This window comes from Schistocerca serialis, chromosome 7 (assembly GCF_023864345.2).
Source record: "Schistocerca serialis cubense isolate TAMUIC-IGC-003099 chromosome 7, iqSchSeri2.2, whole genome shotgun sequence".
NCBI lineage: Eukaryota > Metazoa > Arthropoda > Insecta > Orthoptera > Acrididae > Schistocerca > Schistocerca serialis.
In genome coordinates, this window is record NC_064644.1 from 454,613,172 (window position 1) to 454,631,690 (window position 18,519).

Here is an 18,519-nt window from a genome sequence, read left to right on the forward strand (position 1 = left end):
ATGAATCAGTGTGCAAAAAATAGAAAACAGAAGAAAGTGATGAGGATACGGGATTGGAAACTGAAGGAGAGTGAAAGTTCTGCGAAGTATAGAGAATTAATCTCACAAAAATTTCCAAAAGAAGTTTTCTGCAATGTAGAAAAAGAATGCAGTTTATTCAAAGACACTTTAGTCGAAGCAGGACAAAAAGTATGTGGTAGAACATCTGGAAAGAAAAAAGTAAGAGACAAGTTGGTGGGATGACACCACAGTTAGAAGAAAAGAATGGAGCGTGGAGAAAGTTGTGGGAAACTAAAAATGACGAGGACCATAAAAGACGTATACAGCAAAAGAAGAAGTGCAAAGAAATAGTGGAAACAGCGAAGAAAAAGGCATGGGAAGAGTTTACAAAGAACCTGAAGAAGTGAAGAAAAATGTTCTATAAAGTGATGAAAAATAAAAGAAAGGCTTCTGAAGTACCAGTAAACAGAGGATGGTACTGTGATTGAAGATCCAGGCAATATAAAAGATCTCTGGAAAGAACATTTTAAGAAACTGTTGAATGCTGAGGAGCAGGTACATGAGGAAACAACAAATAATGGAGAAATTGAGAGCAGTTGGGAAGCAGAATTAGGACAAATTACACGGGAAGAAATGGAAATAGCTGTGAAGAAGATGAATGTGGGGAAAGCCCCAGTACCTGATGAAGTATCACTGGACATGATAAGAGCAGCAGCTCCAGTGGGAATGCATTGGCTGTATAGAGTACTATCAAGTGTGTGGAGAAATAGTACAATACCTGACAATTGGAGAAGAGAAGACATTGTTCCCATCTTCATAAAAGGCAATAAAAGACTTTGTAAAAACTACAGAGGAATTAACATCTATGAGTCATATGGCCAAGATTTTTGAAAGAATTTTAGTAAATTAAATAAGTGAAAAGATAGAAAAGGAGCCGAGTGAAGAACAGCATGGGTTTAGGAAAGGAAGAAGCACTATCGACTTGTTATTTTCTATCCGTCAACTGATGGAAAAAAGTTGGGAGTATAACAAAAGGGTGATAATGGTTTTTATAGACACAGAAAAGGCATATGACTCAGTTAACAGGGAAAGACCCTGGGAAGAAATGAAGAAGATAGATATAGAAGGTAGACACATTAATGTAATAAAGACAATGTACAGAGGACAAAATTGTAGAATTACAACACCATTGGGGAACTCTGAATACTTCGAAATAGGACAAGGATGTAAACAAGGAAGATAGAATATCTCCTGCACTTTTTAGTGTTGTGATGGAGGGAATGAATAGGGCAGTTAAAGACATAGTAAAAGAAAAAGGCAAAACAATGATTTTTGCAGATGATATGGTAATATGGGGCGATAAAGAGGTAGATGTCCAGTTACAACTTTATGCATGGAAGGAAATAATGAAAAGGTATGGATTAAAAATAAATTAAGATAAAAGTGAAGTAATGGTATTTGGAAGAGACAAAGGGATCAATGGAAATATTACTTTGAATGGAGAACCTCTCAAAGTGGTAGACAGTTTCACTTATTTAGGGAGTGAAATACCTAGTGATGGAAGAATAACCAACAAAATTAATAGGACGTTACAGAAGGGAGGCAATTTCTCCCAAACAATAAAACACCTGATTTGGAATAAGGAAGTTTCAGAAAAAGCAAAACTCCTTATGCATAAGAGTTATTACTTGCCTATTGTCACCTACGGAGGAGAAACATGGACAATGACAAAAGGACTGGAGCAGACTGCAAGCAGGAGAAATGGAATTTCTCAGAGCAGTTAAGGGAATGTAGATATTAGAAAGGACCTTAAGCAAGAAAGTATGAGAGAAGGAATTAAAAAAAAAGAGATTAAGCTGGTATGGGCATGTTAAGAGGATGAGTGGACAGAGACTCCCCAAAATTATGGAAGAACTAAAGATGGATGGAAGAAGACCTAGAGAGCACCCAAGAACACGGCGGAGTGAGAATATCTGTGGAAAGGAGAGGTGTGACATGGCAACAAGTGGAGGAAGGAAAACAGTGGGAGGACTGGACCAAATGGAGAGGACTCATCAGCACCCAGATGTGGCAGTAGCTGGAGCAGGATCTGGATGTAGATAGATGTCACATTTTCTGCCTAATTTCTTATTGTTGGTCCCAGTATGAAAGATTAGTAATGTGAAATAGAATCCTGTTTGTGGTTTACAGTACTTTATTACTTAATGCCGACAAACTAATCACATCTTCAACAGTCTGATGTAAGATACACTGCATATATTTTAAACAGAAAAATCATTGTCAGAGTTTACATACATACCCAAAGGTAAATATATGCAATACCAGTGTTGGTACTAACCATCACCGACCTCTCAGTATCTGGAGACTAATGCACAATACTCTCCAACAGGCTTATGATCAGAGTGGAACTTTATGTTAATTGCTCAGTTTTGCACCATCCTTGTGACTTGCATGGGTTTTGTTTTCTGGTAAGATGCCTCTTTCACAGTACTCTTGTGACCATAAGAAATTGTTACATGCAGCCTCCTGAATAATGGAGGTAAACATGAACTTGCATTCTCAGAACAATTCAGTAGAGTGCAAAGTACAACAGATCCTGTGTAGACTGGCAAGTCTGTCAATGCACCATACACAGCTATTTAAAACTCAAACTGTGTGCATATTATCATTCACAGCTAGTAAGTTTCTTAACACTGGAAGTTGCCATCAAAATTTAAGTTCACAGCATCATTTGAACACTCAACCACTATAATGGGCAAAACATTAAGACCTGCCTCCCAATACTTGCCCAGAGTCAACAACACCAGCTGATAACCCCTAACTATAAGTTATATCCCATAAGTACTTGGAGAAGAACTTAACAGTTCTGCACACAGACATTTTGGAGACAATTGGGTGAGATGTGTCAACAGACAGTATGCAATAATTTTCAGAAGATCAATTTGGCCTCTGAGCACCCATTGTGAACTGACAGACAAACTGCCCCATACAACAATGTGGACAGGAAGTGGGTAAGGAAACTTCTTGAGTACATAATATTAGTGGCATCAGCTACCAAGATGTGTGTCATATATGAACTCCCCAAAGTTCAGCAGTTCTGTCATCTTTTGTGTCAGTGTCATCTATGACTGTATTGTGCAGTATCAAGACAGGATTCTTGAACCTATTGTTAAGCCCTTGAGTCAACATTTCAGTGATGGGTCTGTCTTTCCAAACAATAATGCATTAGCACACTGTGCCCATCTTGTGAACACTGAAATATGTCAAACACATTCCTTGTATTTTGCAGTACATCACTTCTTTATTGGCAGGTGTAAATCAGTTGATGAAATCCACATTTTTTTATCAACTTTACCTGGAACTTCCTGGCAGATTAAAACTGTGTGCCGGACCAAGACTCGAACTCGGGACCTTTGCCTTTCCCGGGCAAGTGCTCTACCAACTGAGCTACCAAAGCGCGACTCGCGTTTAGTTGGTAGAGCACTTGCCCATGAAAGGCAAAGGTCCTGAGTTCGAGTCTCGGTCTGGCACACAGTTTTAATCTGCCAGGAAGTTTCATATCGGCGCACACTCCGCTGCAGAGTGAAAATCTCATTCCAGCTTTACCTGGAGTTTGTTAAGCAGTATTGAAATGATAGTTCAGCTCTAACTTAAATAATGTGTATGCAACACAGTGGTTTTATAGACTTTTCCATACATATGGTTAGATTTCACATCATCTAAGTACACTTAAGATTGATAATGCTTCAACCACGTGCCTTACAATGATTCACAATAATGCGCAACACACACTCTCATTGCTGATTAAATGTTTTTTACTAAACTACAATGAGAGTTTTATTAATTTGATAGATTTTGTATTGATAAGGCTAACTGATATATTGCAAAGTTTTGCACTAGATAATAACTTTAAGATCACTGATGGTATGACATAAATACACAAAGTTAATTTCATTAACAAAGACAGATATAAAAATATAAATTACTATGACATTACTACGGATTAAAATATGGTAACTTATTGTCAGCAAATTAACATCAATTAATTTTTACAGAACCAACAGCTCTTACTTTAAACATTTGTGAAGTCTTAGTACTGGTATTGTTTATGTACTGATGGTGATGAAATGTTTTGCAATTGAATAACTTCATGAACTTTTCAACAGTTCAACTGAAAAATAGTTAAATATAAGGTATCAAGAGTGTAAGTGTTAGTACTGCATATTTATGTGCACATACAAAGCTGAATGTTGCCTACTTTGAATAAATACAATATACGATATGGGTATCACAAACTCTGATTAACCCAGAATGACCATGTTGTTATTATATTAAGAATGTGTGGACCGATTCTACTATGTTACAACACATTTCTAGAAGGGGCAGGAATCAATGGACTAGCCTTCAGGGTCTACTGACACAAACCTGATTGAATATGCTTGGGATCAGTTGAAATACTGGAAGGCTCCAAATATATTACATGAACTTAGGAGGACTGCCATCTAAGACTGGGATAGACTTGAGCTGCGTTGTCTCCACCAAATTATGGACAGCATGCCCAAAAGGATGCCATACATTCTACATTGCAAAAATGCACTGGGCAGAGTGGCATGGTACTCAATATTACTAAGCAACAGATTTTAACTTCATAGTCGTGCAGCTATGTTCACTTTCAAACAGACTGCCTTTATTTTGATGATTGTTTCCGTTTTCTTTCACAGGAAAGTTATTCTTTTACTTTTACAACGCTTAGTACTCTTTCATTCCCTGCAACTCCTTGAATATAAGTACACAAATTTCCTTAGATACACAAGGAACTGCAAAACATTTTTTTTTTAACAGTTTAGTTTAGCAGATGTTTTGGTGACAGTTTAGAAATTCCATGAGCAATTGGTTGACATCAACCTTTTGACTGACATGTGACTGTCACACAATTTTAGAATCATAAGCAGATACTGTGAAGTTGAATGCTTTGTCAGAGAACAGGGTAACTCCTTAATGTATATATTACTGTTCATCAAAGTAGGTGCTAAGAAAGGGTCCTCTGAATGAACTGAACTGTGAAGGTGTGTAAAAACACACCAGCAATAAATGATTGCTCTCAGAGGGATACAGACAGAGACAACCTACCTACTTTTCTGGAAAGTTAACATATGTTGTATTAGAAATAAGATTTTAGAATTAGAACATTTATGTAACACTGAGCTTGTACACATTAAATGTGTATCTGAGATATTATAGGCATATGTGAGCACTGGTTAGCCCGAGAATAAATAAATGTATTTGTTCCCCAAGGGTATGTTGTGGGAGACATGATATGAAGAAAACAGAAAGAATGGTGGGGCTGGAATTTTTGTCAAAGAAGGATTACAATTTTCCATAGTTAATGTATCTACGTACTCCTCAGAACTAGATGGGGAGTTTAGTCATGTAAAACTAATGAATGAAAATATAGTGGTAGGTAGTCTATATAGGTCACCAGACATTTATGTAAATTTGTTTATTGAAAAATGTGAATTAATAGTAAGAGTAAGGCAAGAATTGCTATCTGTGGTGATTTCAACACAGAAATGGCGAACACACCGAGGCAGGTACAGAGTGTGAACATTCACAGGTCATATCTGAAATGCAAAAGATTCGACAAAACAAGGGAATACAGTCTGTGTTGTTAATTTGATACAATCTGCTGCAAGCTGACTTGAGGGCTTCCATTGGTTAGGAACTAGTAAACACTGAGGTTTCAATGGGTACAAAAACAGTACTGAGTTGCAAAGGTACTGTTCTTCAACAATTTCTGCATTATCTTACCCTATAATAATTATTGTGTATGTGAAACATCAACATGGCACTAAAAACCTGACGGTCTGGAATGTTGCATGACAGGAGACTAAGGAGACTTCAACATTTGATACAACTCAAGGTGTCAGTTATTACATACTGAGACCAATCTGAATGCAGACCACTGTATCAGGGACATTTTAGAGCCTAATGTACTGTCTGTCCTTCAGAAAACTGCTTGACCACATTTAGTAAGGCAGATGTAGTGGGGAACAAGCAAACCACTATTATAGTCTGCACACTACTCTCACATGACAGTCATTTAAACTGCCATATGGACCTCCAAAAACCACTGTTGATAATTTGGGAACTGTAAAATTGCACGGTCAATGATTCTTCAAAAACATTTATAGCCCATCATTGATTCCCTGCCACAGTGCTTACAGGCTTTGATCGCAGCTTCTGGGACTTTCACTCCACAAATTCTTGGAGTCAAGACATCATGTACATTCTATGCTCTAAATCATTTGTGTATTTCATGTACCTAATCTGTCGTATGCAAATAATTTCAGTCACTTTTGTTCTTCTTTGTGTTGCAATTTTCACAGACAAGGTATTAGAAACTGAAATGTATCACACTGCTGCAGTCTTCAGTCCAAAAATTGGTCTAATGCAGTTCTCTACAATGGTCTGTCCACCAAACTGACTATCACTTGATACCTCAGCACATGTTCTTTTAATGATATTAGAGGAAGGATAGATTGGTACTCAGAGTAAAGATGACACACTGAGTTGCAGATAGGCACAACTAAAAGACTGCTACACATTTGGCTTTCAGCCAATGCCTAAGGAAAAACAAAACAAAACAAAACAAAACAAAACAAAACAAAACAAAACAAAACAAAGCACATGCACGCAGGGAATAGGTGGAGGCATAAGAAGGCTGCCAGGTACAAATTGGGAGACTATGGGGGAGTGTTGACCAGGGAGGGAGAATGACAGGTGAGTGCATTGACAGAGCCAGAACACAATCAGGGTGAGGGGATATGAATAGCGAGGAGGTGATGAAACAGAGGAGGTGGAATCTGTTGGGTGGAAGGTCTGGGCACAATAAGTTACCATAGGCTGAGGATGGGATGATTTTGGGAGTGGAGAGAGTGGGTGGCTGTTCATCCTGGTGGACAGTTGGTTGGTAGTGATACCAATATAAAAAGCAGTTAAATAATGAAAATTGTGATTCAAATATTGTTTAATCAAAACATGCTACCAGTTTCAAATAATGATGTTTGAATCTTTGGCTACTGTTCCACTGTCCTCAGTGGATTACCAGGCATTATAAAAAGCTGTGCAATGATTGCAGCAAAACTAGTATATGACGTGGTTGCTTTCACAGTTGGCCTGGCCTCTGATGGGGTATGATACGACTGTGACAGGACTGGAACAGGAAGTTGTGTGTGGTTGGATGTGGCAGGTCTTGCACCTGGGTCTTCCACAGAAATATGATCCATGTGGCAAGGGGTTGGGATTGGGAGTAGCATACTGATGGACTAGAATGTTGTGGAGCTTGGGTGGGCAACAGAACAACTCTTGAGGGGTGGGAAGGACTTTGGGTAGGATGTCCTTCATTTCAGGGCATCATGATAGGTAATCAAAGCCCTGGGAAAGGACATGGTTCATTTGTTACAGTCTAGGGTGGTAATGGGTAACAAACGGGGCACTCCTTTGTAACTTTTACTTGGGGGTGGTGGGACAATATTTGTGTGTGTGTGTGTGTGTGTGTGTGTGTGTGTGTGTGTGTGTGTGTGTGTGTGTGTGTGTGTGCAGAAATGTAGCCTCCCATATCAAAGATACCAACCATTTCCTTCACTGTGTCTCCACCATTCCCGCCCCTTTACCTCCTGAATCCCTGCTCATCACTATTAATGCCACTCCCCTATGCATCAACATCCCTCACACACCTGGTCTTTCTACTACTATTGAACACCAGCTTTCCCAACATTCTTCAGACTCCAAACTCACAACCTCATTTCTCATACACCTTACTAACTTCATCCTAACACAAAATTACTACTTCTTTGAAGGGAAGGTATACAGACAAATCCGTGGCACAGCCACAAGCACCAGCAACCATCTAGAGGAAACCTTCCTAGCCTCCCTAAACCCCAAACCCCTGGTTCAAGTTCTTTGATGATATCTTCATGATCTGGAAGCAGAGCCAAGACAACCTATCCTCATCCCTTCACAACCTCAGCACCTTCTGTCGCCCATCTGTTTCACCTGGTCCTCGTCAACCTAGCATGCCATCTTCCTGGATGCTAACCACCACCTCTCTGAAGGCTCTATCCACCCCTCTGCCCACAATAAACTCACCAAACAGGCTGGCCACCCAGGGACATAATATCTAAAGGACAAACACACTATACTGAGGGTCCCACCAAGGTCTTCAGAGACACTCTCATCCTCGCCCCCCTCCCCCCAGACCTCGTCTGCAAACAGATCTGTTCATTAATTTGCACACAAACACAAACACAAACACACATTTCCCTCCCTACCACCACCACCACCACCACCACCACCACCACCACCACCACCACCACCACCACCTCAAGAACCAACCAAAAAGGAGTTCCTCCTTTGTCACCTAATACCATCCCGGAGTCGAGCAACTGAATCACATCTTTTATCAGGGCTTTAGTTACCGAGCATCATGCCCTGAAATGAAAGACATACTACTCAATAACTTTTATATTCTTCCTTAAGTGGTGTTCTGTCACCCACCAGAACTCCACAACATCCTAATCTGCCTAAGCCACTGCTAATCTCAACCTCGTAGCTACAGGCATCATATCTGTGTGCAAAACCTGCCCAATCCAACCACTGACAACTTCCTATTCCAGTTCTGTCACAGGCTTATACTGCCCTGTCAAAGGCCAGGCCGCCTGTGAAAGCAGCTATGTCATATACCTGCACAGCTGCCACCATTGCACATCTTTTTGTATTACCAGGTAATCGAATGAGGACAGTGGGATAGCAGCCAGATATGAAGTACTTGAATAATGAAAATTCAAACCAACTGTTATATTTTAATTCAAACATTTATTCATAATTTGTACTGTGTTTTGAATGAATGATGATTGTACTGCAGTACAGCTGTTGGTCTCAGTTTTCATTATTCAGGTGCTTTTTACATTGGTATGACTAGCGACCAGCTGTCCATCAAGATGGATGGCCATCTGCCAGACTGTGGCCAAGAGTATGGAAGACCCCCATGTGTTAGTGATGATTACATGGTACTCTGTGGAAAATCCTACTAAGTAGCTGCCTCTTTCACTCCCTTCCCTCAGTCCACATTCTCCCACAAGCCTACTATCAAATTCCAGTGCCCCATCACAAATTTTCATCTCTCTTAAATATGTGAATAATTCCTTTGCAGAGCTAGTTGGCACAAACCTTTTGCTACTGCAGTGGGTTTGGCTTGTTATTTGTCTTTATTGCTATAATGCATTCACTATTTTGTTCATAGAAGCTTACCCATGTCCCAATTTTCTTATTCACTGAGAAACATACTCCTACATTACCATTATTCATTTTGGTGTTGATAACTATGTACTCATTTGTTCACAAGTCTTGTTCTTCCTATCACTGCACCTCACCGATTCCCACTATATCTAACTTCGATCTATTTACCTCCATTTTAAATCATCTAACTTACCTGACCAGTTAAGAGCTTTAACATTCCATCCTGAAACCTGTAGAATGCTAGATTTGTTTTTCCTGATGACAACATCCACCTGATTAGTCCCCACCTGGAGATCTGAATGGAGACCACATAAAGTAACATGGCTGGTAGATATGGGGAGTGGTGTTTTGGTGCTGGTGGTGGTGGTGGTGGTGGTGGTGGTGGTCAGGTGCTATAGGGGAAATGCCGAGCACTGTAGGAGAAGTGCCGTTCTAAACTAAAACCTGCACTCACATTTTTTGTAAATATTAATTAGAGCCCCTCAACACACACGCTTGCATGGTGAACATTCAAAAAGATCTGTCACCCCTGCTTTGTTTAGTATTTGAAAAGAATTCTGCTGAAAATGCAACAAATGCAGTGATTTATTTTTGCCTAGGTTGTTAACCATTTGTAACTTTCAGAGTAGCAACATAAGTGGCAAATTTCGAGTCGAACCTACACATTTCTGTTGTTATCACATTAAAATTTGTTTCTTTTGCCAAAGCACAGCAGAATTATACAAAATCACATCACTGACATGTTGTGCAGATGCAATTGTGAGAAAATTCTGAAACAGTTATTTATTAAGTGAGGAACTGAGGAAAAACTAAGGTCAAAAGCTTATGATAAAGCATATGCTTGGAACAAAAATTAATGTGTGTGTCTTCGTTTATGTTGTTCCAATGGCCCTTAAAAATTATGTTCTTTCATCAAAAAAGTCTGTAGTTAGTGGAATAACATGGTAGATAACGAGACTTTGTATAATAACCACATGGAAAAATACTGTCCTCTTTGCATGCCACCATTTGTGAAAATCCCATTTCAGTATTTCCAACTGTTTATGAAATATGGGGGGACATTGTGGATATTTCACTCTAGATTCATTGCTGACACGCATGGCAAATGAGTGTGCTACATCAGATCAATTTTCTCTTGATTGGTGACAGAGACCTCCACCCGTGTCTAAAGAGAAATTCAGTACATTAGCTAAATTTCATTTGGAGCAACATATTATGGAATATGCACCAAATCCAAAATCATAGCGACTTCAATTTTTCATTGCAAACTTTTTTGAGTTTTGCACAGTGTCTTCCTTCCATGCAAATACAATACTATGACCCTAAACGAAATGATGGGCACATCATGAATCTGACATATAAAGCTGTAAGTAGCATAAAAATGAATTTTTTTTACTGAATAATTTCTGTAAGATCATTTGAGAAAAATTGCAGAGTGTGCGCTTTGTTTCTGTTAATGCCAGCTGGTCGAGAGGAAGCAAACACTGTTGGCCTCCCCTTCTGAGCAAATGAACTAACAGAGCTTCAGTCTGAAATTGGTCACTGCTCATCAACCACCATATCCTGCACAGACTACTTCCAGAATATTTTCCTCAAGAGAATACATAATAATTGAGCCACATACACTAGAATTGCACGACCTCAGGAAAAATAGTGGCCATAGTTTCCCCTTGCTGTCAGTCGTTTGCAGTACCAGCACAGCTTTTGTTAATGGTAGGAGGCCAGATCAGTTGCCCCTGCAGCTACTAAAACGTCAATCTGCTGCCCCTCTTAAGGAACCACACATTTTGTTTAGCCACTCCAACGGATATACACCTCCATCATGGTTGCTTCTCTGGAACAGCTGTCTGTATCTGTGAGGTATGCAAGCTACCCTACCTCTGCAAGGTCTCCAGTTGGGAATGGAAGCCATTACTAAGGATTGGCTAAAGAATCTTCATGCTGAGTGATACCAAACATTTAATTTTTGTAGAAAGGTGACGTTCACAGTTACCTTTGTTTTGTACAGTTTTCACAATTAAACTTGCTAAGCTCACTTTTTCTGATTTTTATGAAACACTCTTTCAGAAAACAGAATTTAAATTACCTGGATTCCTGTAGGAGACCACGAGATACAGTGCCAAAATACATCCCAAGGTGATGAGAGCTGTCCACCAGCTTATCAGGAACATTATACTTACACACAATGTAGAACCGAGGAGGCATATCCACATGTTGTAATACTGTGAAGGAAAATGTTGAAATATAGGTTACCAATATTAAATATACATTTATTTTGATTTATACATTCACGCAGGGAACAGAAATTGTATACATATATTTATACAATGCAAATGGGAATTTTTTTCTTTTCTTATATTCAAGTACTCACTAAAACATAGAAATAAAAATGCAGCAATTATAATATTAAACAAAAATGGGGAAAAACAAGACTGACTCTGGTTCTGGCAAACCATCCTACAGGGGGTTTTCCCAGTGTTCTAACCAGTAAAATGCTTCAAATGGCTCTGAGCACTATGGGACTTAACTGCTGAGGTCATCAGTCCCCTAGAACTTAGAACTACTTAAACCTAATTAACCTAAGGACATCACACACATCCATGCCTGAGGCAGGATTCAAATCTGCGACTGTAGCGGTCGTGCAGTTCCAGACTGTAGCGCCTAGAACCGCTCGGACACTCTGGCCGGCCTCTAACCAGTAAGAAGATGACCTGGATAAAGTGGATGGAGGGGAGCAAGCTGGTTCAGATCTAGAAAATGGAGTACTGAAGAAGAAGAAGAAGAAGAAGAAGAAGAAGAAGAAGAATAAGAAGAAGAAGAAGAAGTGCCCTGTGGTTCTCATTAGATGCAAATGAAAAACAACAACATGAACAACAACAGCAACATCATTTGTCCTCAAATACGTGCACATTTCATATGTAGCCCAGAGAGGGGAAACGCACTTTTATAAAAGTAAAAATATAAGACAGGAAGCACCAAGTTAATTTTGAACATGACAGAGTGGGTGGATTTTCTTATCCAGTTATCCAGTCAACCCTTTTGTGGGCAATTTTTTTTTTTTTTTTTTTTGTAGAGATTCAGTGAAGTGATTTTTTTTTATATTGACCAAATTGTAGGTACCTCGAATTTTTTGACCTCTTGACCCATATTCCACTTGTTTTGTGGTTGAATGTATGTCTTGTGTATACAAGTCTGTTATTCCAACATCCTTCAGGTCTTCTCACTTAAGTGATCCACTTCATGCTTTCTGTGTACCCCAAGACCTGTTTACTTTTTGGGTATCTGGCACACTCTTGATATGCCTGTCAAATTTCAGTACAAGTTTCTTCACATCATGTGCTAAGTTACAGATACGTAACAGTATCTTGTGTACTTCACAACCTGTGGCCTCCTCGCATTGAGCCCTAGAATTTTTCTGACGTTTCTTCTGTTTAGTTTCTTTGTATTTTCTTTCTGAATTATGACTAAGGCGTTTCTGAAGTGTATGTCATTTCTGGTTTAATAACCGTGTTTTAATGTCTCACTTTCGCTTTGTGCGAGAGGCGTGATTTATTTTGGATGTTTCCAGTCTTCTAGAATGTTCTATTCTTCTAGACAGTAACTATTTCAATTTTTGACAATTTATTCATGTGATTTAGGACCGAAAACTGGTGGGAAACATTCTTTCCACTGCCATTTTTTGAGATGTTATGAGTTGCTATTACATAATTTTTGAAATTCCATTGATGACACTTAACATGTGCAGAAGCCTACTCACTATGCACTGGATTTGAAAATTTGCCCATTTCTGCTCATTCCCAATAATGTATCAATGCTCAGTAAGTTACAACATTATATACTGTAGAAACAAAACAATGTGTTTCAACTTCAAAAGAGACAACAGTAGTGATCTCATGACAAACTGACTGTTGCAGCAGTTTTTATATAATTGGTACATCATGCTACGACAAGATGTCAGGTACATCCAGAGGCTGAGAGTGTAGTAAAACAATTAAGTTCGTGGTACATATGCCTCCTGCAATCCACAAAAAGAAATTTTTAAGTTTGAAGGAAGTGTACTTTCCTCATCTCATGAAAAAATTACTTTGGTGGCAAGCACTCTTCCCAATGCAAAAGACGTACTTCATGAGAATTAGAAGCTATACTTCATAACTTACAGAAACTGCAGCTGGTGCAGCAAACTATCACTAGTTGCCAGGAGTGTAAGAAGAAGTACAACAGAAATATGAAAGCAGTAAAGAAACACAGTTGATGGAAAATATACTCCCTACTGCTTGCGAAAGGCTTATGTACATTGAGAACATTTATGAACAGAAAAGTGTAGTATGGAAAAAATAACTAACTCTTAATGACTCCAAGATAGAGTCATAACATTGGAAAATAGTAGGCAAGACTTGAGTAATTGAGGAAACTAACTAACAAGTTCTGGATGCTACCTTTCACCATTTGTGAAACCGAGGCAGTGAGACTGACTTCACGTGTTGGAAAACGTGCTGCATCCTATGTCAAGGAAGGGTGTATTAATAGCTGGTGGTTAAAACAGGTGGCGAATAATGGCACCCAGTAGGGAAATTGCAGCAAGGGATGGGAAAGAACGATCAGTGCAGTCAGTGTGTGTGCGCGCGCCTGGAGTCCTCAAATCTGTTGAAGAGACTGTTCTGGCAGCCATTGAAGGACAAAGGTGCAGAATGTGGTGCATGTTGGAACAAGTGATGCCCATCATCTATGCACCAAGTCCATACTTTGGTCGTTCCAATAACTGACAGAGAAGGTTGAGAAAACCAGCTTTGCTCACCGAGTTTCAGTAAAGCTTACAATCTGCAGCATTGTCCCCAAAACTGACTGAGGCCTCCTCGTTTAGAGCTGAGTGGGAGTCAAACACTAGACTTGAAAAGTTCTGTCACAAGCTAGGCTGTGACTTCCTTACTTACACTGTACAGATGAGAACTGTAGAGAGCCCCTAAATGGGTCATTGCACATCAGAGGCAGCTACCAGGGAGCTAATTGTGTGTGGGGGTGTATACAATATTTTTTTTAGATTCAACAACTCTCCATACAGTCTGGATAATGATAGATATAGGAGACCCTGAAGTATCAGTGCAAGATTCAAAGAAATCAGTACCAACTAAATCATGAAGTTCCAATACTAGGTCAGATAGTTCTGGGATTAACATATAGGCAGGCAATCACAACGGATCCTTTCTTTGTGGTAGCAGAACTGTCAGCAGAATTTTTTTTTGCCTTGATACACATACAGCCTCTGGATTTTTCTATTGAACACTTGGTCCAAGCAATTCAGAATACCATTTCATGTGCAGAAGTGAATTATTTGTGTCTCCAGTATGCTTCCTTGTTTCCTCCAGACCTGATAATGGCTTCAAATTTTTTCACCCATATTATTTTAAAACCAATCAGCATTACTGAATTTTTTCAAATCCTGTCCAACACCTATAGCATTGTGGGATGAGAAAGTAGGTCTGTACCACTTAGGAGTTAAAAATGTTGCCCACAATTCCTTATAGCAAATGAGAATCTCCCTTCACTGTCCCCCCCCCCCCCCCTCCTCTCTCTCTCTCTCTCTCTCTCTCTCTCTCTCTCTCTCTCTCTCTCTCTCTCTCTCTCTCTCTCTCTCTCTCTCTTCAAACAGGTGGTGTGTGATGTCTTTTTGGGGACTTTAAAAATACAGTAAATGCTCTGTCAATTGGGTGTACCCCCTTTGGTGTGCTGATGAATTATTTTCAAAATTGGCAGGTGGTCACTATTCATTTAAATTTGGTTAAAGCCTTAAATTAAGTATGTATCTTTAGCCAGAATGGCTTTAAATTGATGTCACAGAATGTGGCAGGCATTTATCATGTTCCTACACCAAACAACATGAAACACCTGCAAGTTTTCATGGGAAAGTTACATATTATGCTCAATCTATCCCCCAAACTGCACCAATAGCCTCTCCATTAAATCTGTTTCAGAGAAAAAGAATCACTTTCCAATAGTCTGGAGACTGTCACCATACATTTCTTAAGCTGAAGTAACGTCTCTAAACTACTGTTGCCTGACAATGTATTGGCCTATTTACCTCTTGTATTAGCCATCAACACATTACCATATGGCATTGAGGCCTTTGTACCCTGTAAGCACGGGTTAGAGTGGACTATCACACAAGGGCTTCATTCATCATGACATAAGAAAATGATTGCCAGATAGAAGATGTGGCATTGGTAATTATCTCTGGTGTTCAGAAGTTTCACAGTTTCCAATATGGCAACTAACTTCATCTGGTCACAGATCATAAGCTGTTGTCTGCATTTGGCCCTGTGACAAAGTTGCCTGAACTGACCTCTCAGGTTAGAACACTGGGCTCTCTTCTAATCAAATTATGCTGTTCCATTCATTATCGTCCATTGCCCTAGAATGCGAATGTAGATGCACTGTGTGGGTACCCTATGGGTCCCAATGAGGATATGCTTTAACAAAATACTGTTTGATTTCACACTGATTTACAACTGGAATAGTCAGTGGAAGGGTTTCCCCATCACTTCAGTAATTGTTGCAGCAGCCACACTTAAGGATCTGCTCTTGAGAGATGTTTTCCAGTGTGTACAAATGAGATGAACATTAGTCCTTCCTTTGACAGTGTCAGTTTGAAGGGTTCTTCACTCTCATATATTGTGGCTCCTGGAAAAGTCCCCTCATGACATTTCCAGAATGGAGAATCTGGCCCAGTGACACACATGAGCCATGGGTTAATGAGAACATTGTACACTTGGCTCAACACTACCAAGCTTGATAGGCATCACTGCCCCAAGCTGACCAACCTAATCCTATGCAGCTGTGGAATCAGGTGCTTGTCTATTCTGTGGGACATTATGGTTGATTTTAATAGATGCATATGCTCATTTCCCATATGTCGTCACATTGCTACAGATGATTACATAATACTACTAAGGCCCTGGAAACTATTTTTTATTTAAGGTGTCCCACAAGCTCTCATCACCAATAATGGATTACTGTTTGTATCCAGTGATTTTCAGCTGTCTTACACCCAGAATGCTTTGAAGTATATTACCGTACCTCCATTTCACTCTGTCTCTATTGGCATGGCCAAATGTTTTGTTTGAATGTTTGAAATGTAGTTGGAAGAACTATTGATATTCATGCCCATTGATTCTGCAGTGCTTTTCTTTGTATCCTCTACCAAGCGTGATCCACAATCATAGCCTGACGGAAGCCTTTTATGGACACCACCATAATTCCTCGTTAGGCCTATTGCAGCCTCTATTGATACAAAAGGAAGCAGCCACACCTTTTACGGTGGGCATCTCCATCTGGGTGTGAATATTTGGATATTACCGCTGGCTAGATATGTGGCTCCATTACTGCCCATCAAGGCTGCCAACTAGTTCTGGTGCCAACACCTCAAGGTGTCCTTTAGGGGCACAGGAACCAATTTAGTTTGCATCATCTGGAGCAGTCTCCACCTCCAGATCTGCCACAAGGGGTGGGTGGCAACCTGCTTTGCTCACTCCAAGGATCACCAACAGCAAACACTGGGTTTCAGGCAGTGGACACCAGACATTTCCAGTTCTCCAGCCATCATCCTGTCCAGTCAACACAGGTTCTGAGGTAAGACCCACAGCCTTCTCCAGAACTAGCACTAAGCCACGAGTCTGACCCACTGTCACCTTCTGCCTATCTGGTGCCGGACATGGAAGCAGCTCCTCTACCACCAGTGCATCTCTACTTTTACTGCAGGTCGTGCTCACCTCTCCCTACCATAAACTGGCCAATGCAGTTCTGACCCTATGGGGCAATTCGAGGGAGAAGGTATCTTATAATTCCACCAGATGTATCAACAGATCAGATGATATAATTATGCTTAAGTCCTATGAGGTCACTAGGTATGGCCCAGAAGGATACTGATATGGTCCTACTCTAGTCTGGATTTATCGTTAAGTAGGAATGGGGGTGGGAGGGCTAGGCCAAGTTCCGGGGGATCAAGCAATACAGGCTCCAGAGATAGTGAGTGGTGCGCCTCAGAATAGGCAACTCTCTCAACCCAAATACACGCCCAAGGTACAGGGTGCGGAACATCGGAAACCAATGTTGGCTCTGCAATGATCATAAATACTGACGTTTCTTGTCTTCCCAAACCTTAAGTTGGAAGAGTGTATATAAACAGATATACCAAAATTATGGTCACTACACAATCAAACCAACAACCAAGCCACAATTCTCAATAATGATAGGTTAATTCTCAGACCTGTTGTGACCAAACAATACTACAGCTGATGGCCGTAAGCTACCAGGTAAACCTGCTGCGGGTAACACTATTAAATTCCCAGAATTATTTTACCTTTTAAATATTAACAGACATAGATAAAGGACTACAACAAAAGTGGCTATAAAACATTTGGTAATAACGGTTGGTTGGTTGGTTGTTTGGGGGGAGAGACCAGACAACAAGGTCATTGGTATCATTAGATTAGGGAAGGATGGGGAAGGAAGTCGGCCGTGCCCTTTCAAAGGAACCATCCCGGCATTTGCCTAGAGTGATTTAGGGAAATCACGGAAAACCTAAATCAGGATGGCCGGACGCGGGATTGAACCGTCGTTCTCCCAAATGTGAGTCCAGTGTGCTAGCCACTGGTAATAACAGTATTTTCAACTGTAAACTGATTGAACACTCAAGGCGCTCTGTCAAAAGGCTCTTCTTGTGGCTTACCGCTAAACAAATTGTGATTCAGTGGTGCACTTTAATAACAACAGGGAATATCAACGGTGCTCTGTTGAAAGGTACTGATCTTGCCAAGTTATTAATAATCGCAGAGTGACGACGTGTTTAGTTAGAACAGTAATTTCAACTGTACGTTCATTGAATACTCAACGTCACTCTGTCGAAAGACTCTTCTTGCTTGCCATTAAACAAATTGTCATTCAACTATACACGTTAACAACAACAAGAAAATTTGGGTAACACAACCAGAAAGCCACGACACAAATCCGCAAGATTCGAACTTGCAGATCAAGTTGACAATATACCATTTAACAGTGAACACACACGCGACCACAGGCAGATTCAAACTGTCAAACAGTGAGCGTCACTATCAGGAGGCAATCTTGCCTGTGCAACTTTGCGGGCAGCAACCCAAAAACTGTGATGAGGCATGGCTTCCCACCTCAAAACAGCTCCCCATACGATACAATCCCGCTCACAAAATGTGG

General features: G+C 40.1%; 1 protein-coding gene across 1 annotated transcript in view; it reads right to left on the minus strand.

Moving 5' to 3' along the window:
- Positions 1-18,519, minus strand: part of LOC126412306 (bumetanide-sensitive sodium-(potassium)-chloride cotransporter-like) — a gene marked incomplete at its 5' end in the record, with an annotated part of 214,831 nt that overhangs the window by 114,412 nt on the left and 81,900 nt on the right. The window contains one exon of the mRNA XM_050081828.1: positions 11,384-11,519. Within this exon, the coding sequence (XP_049937785.1) occupies positions 11,384-11,519 (136 nt within the window). The remainder of the gene's footprint in view (positions 1-11,383; positions 11,520-18,519) is intronic.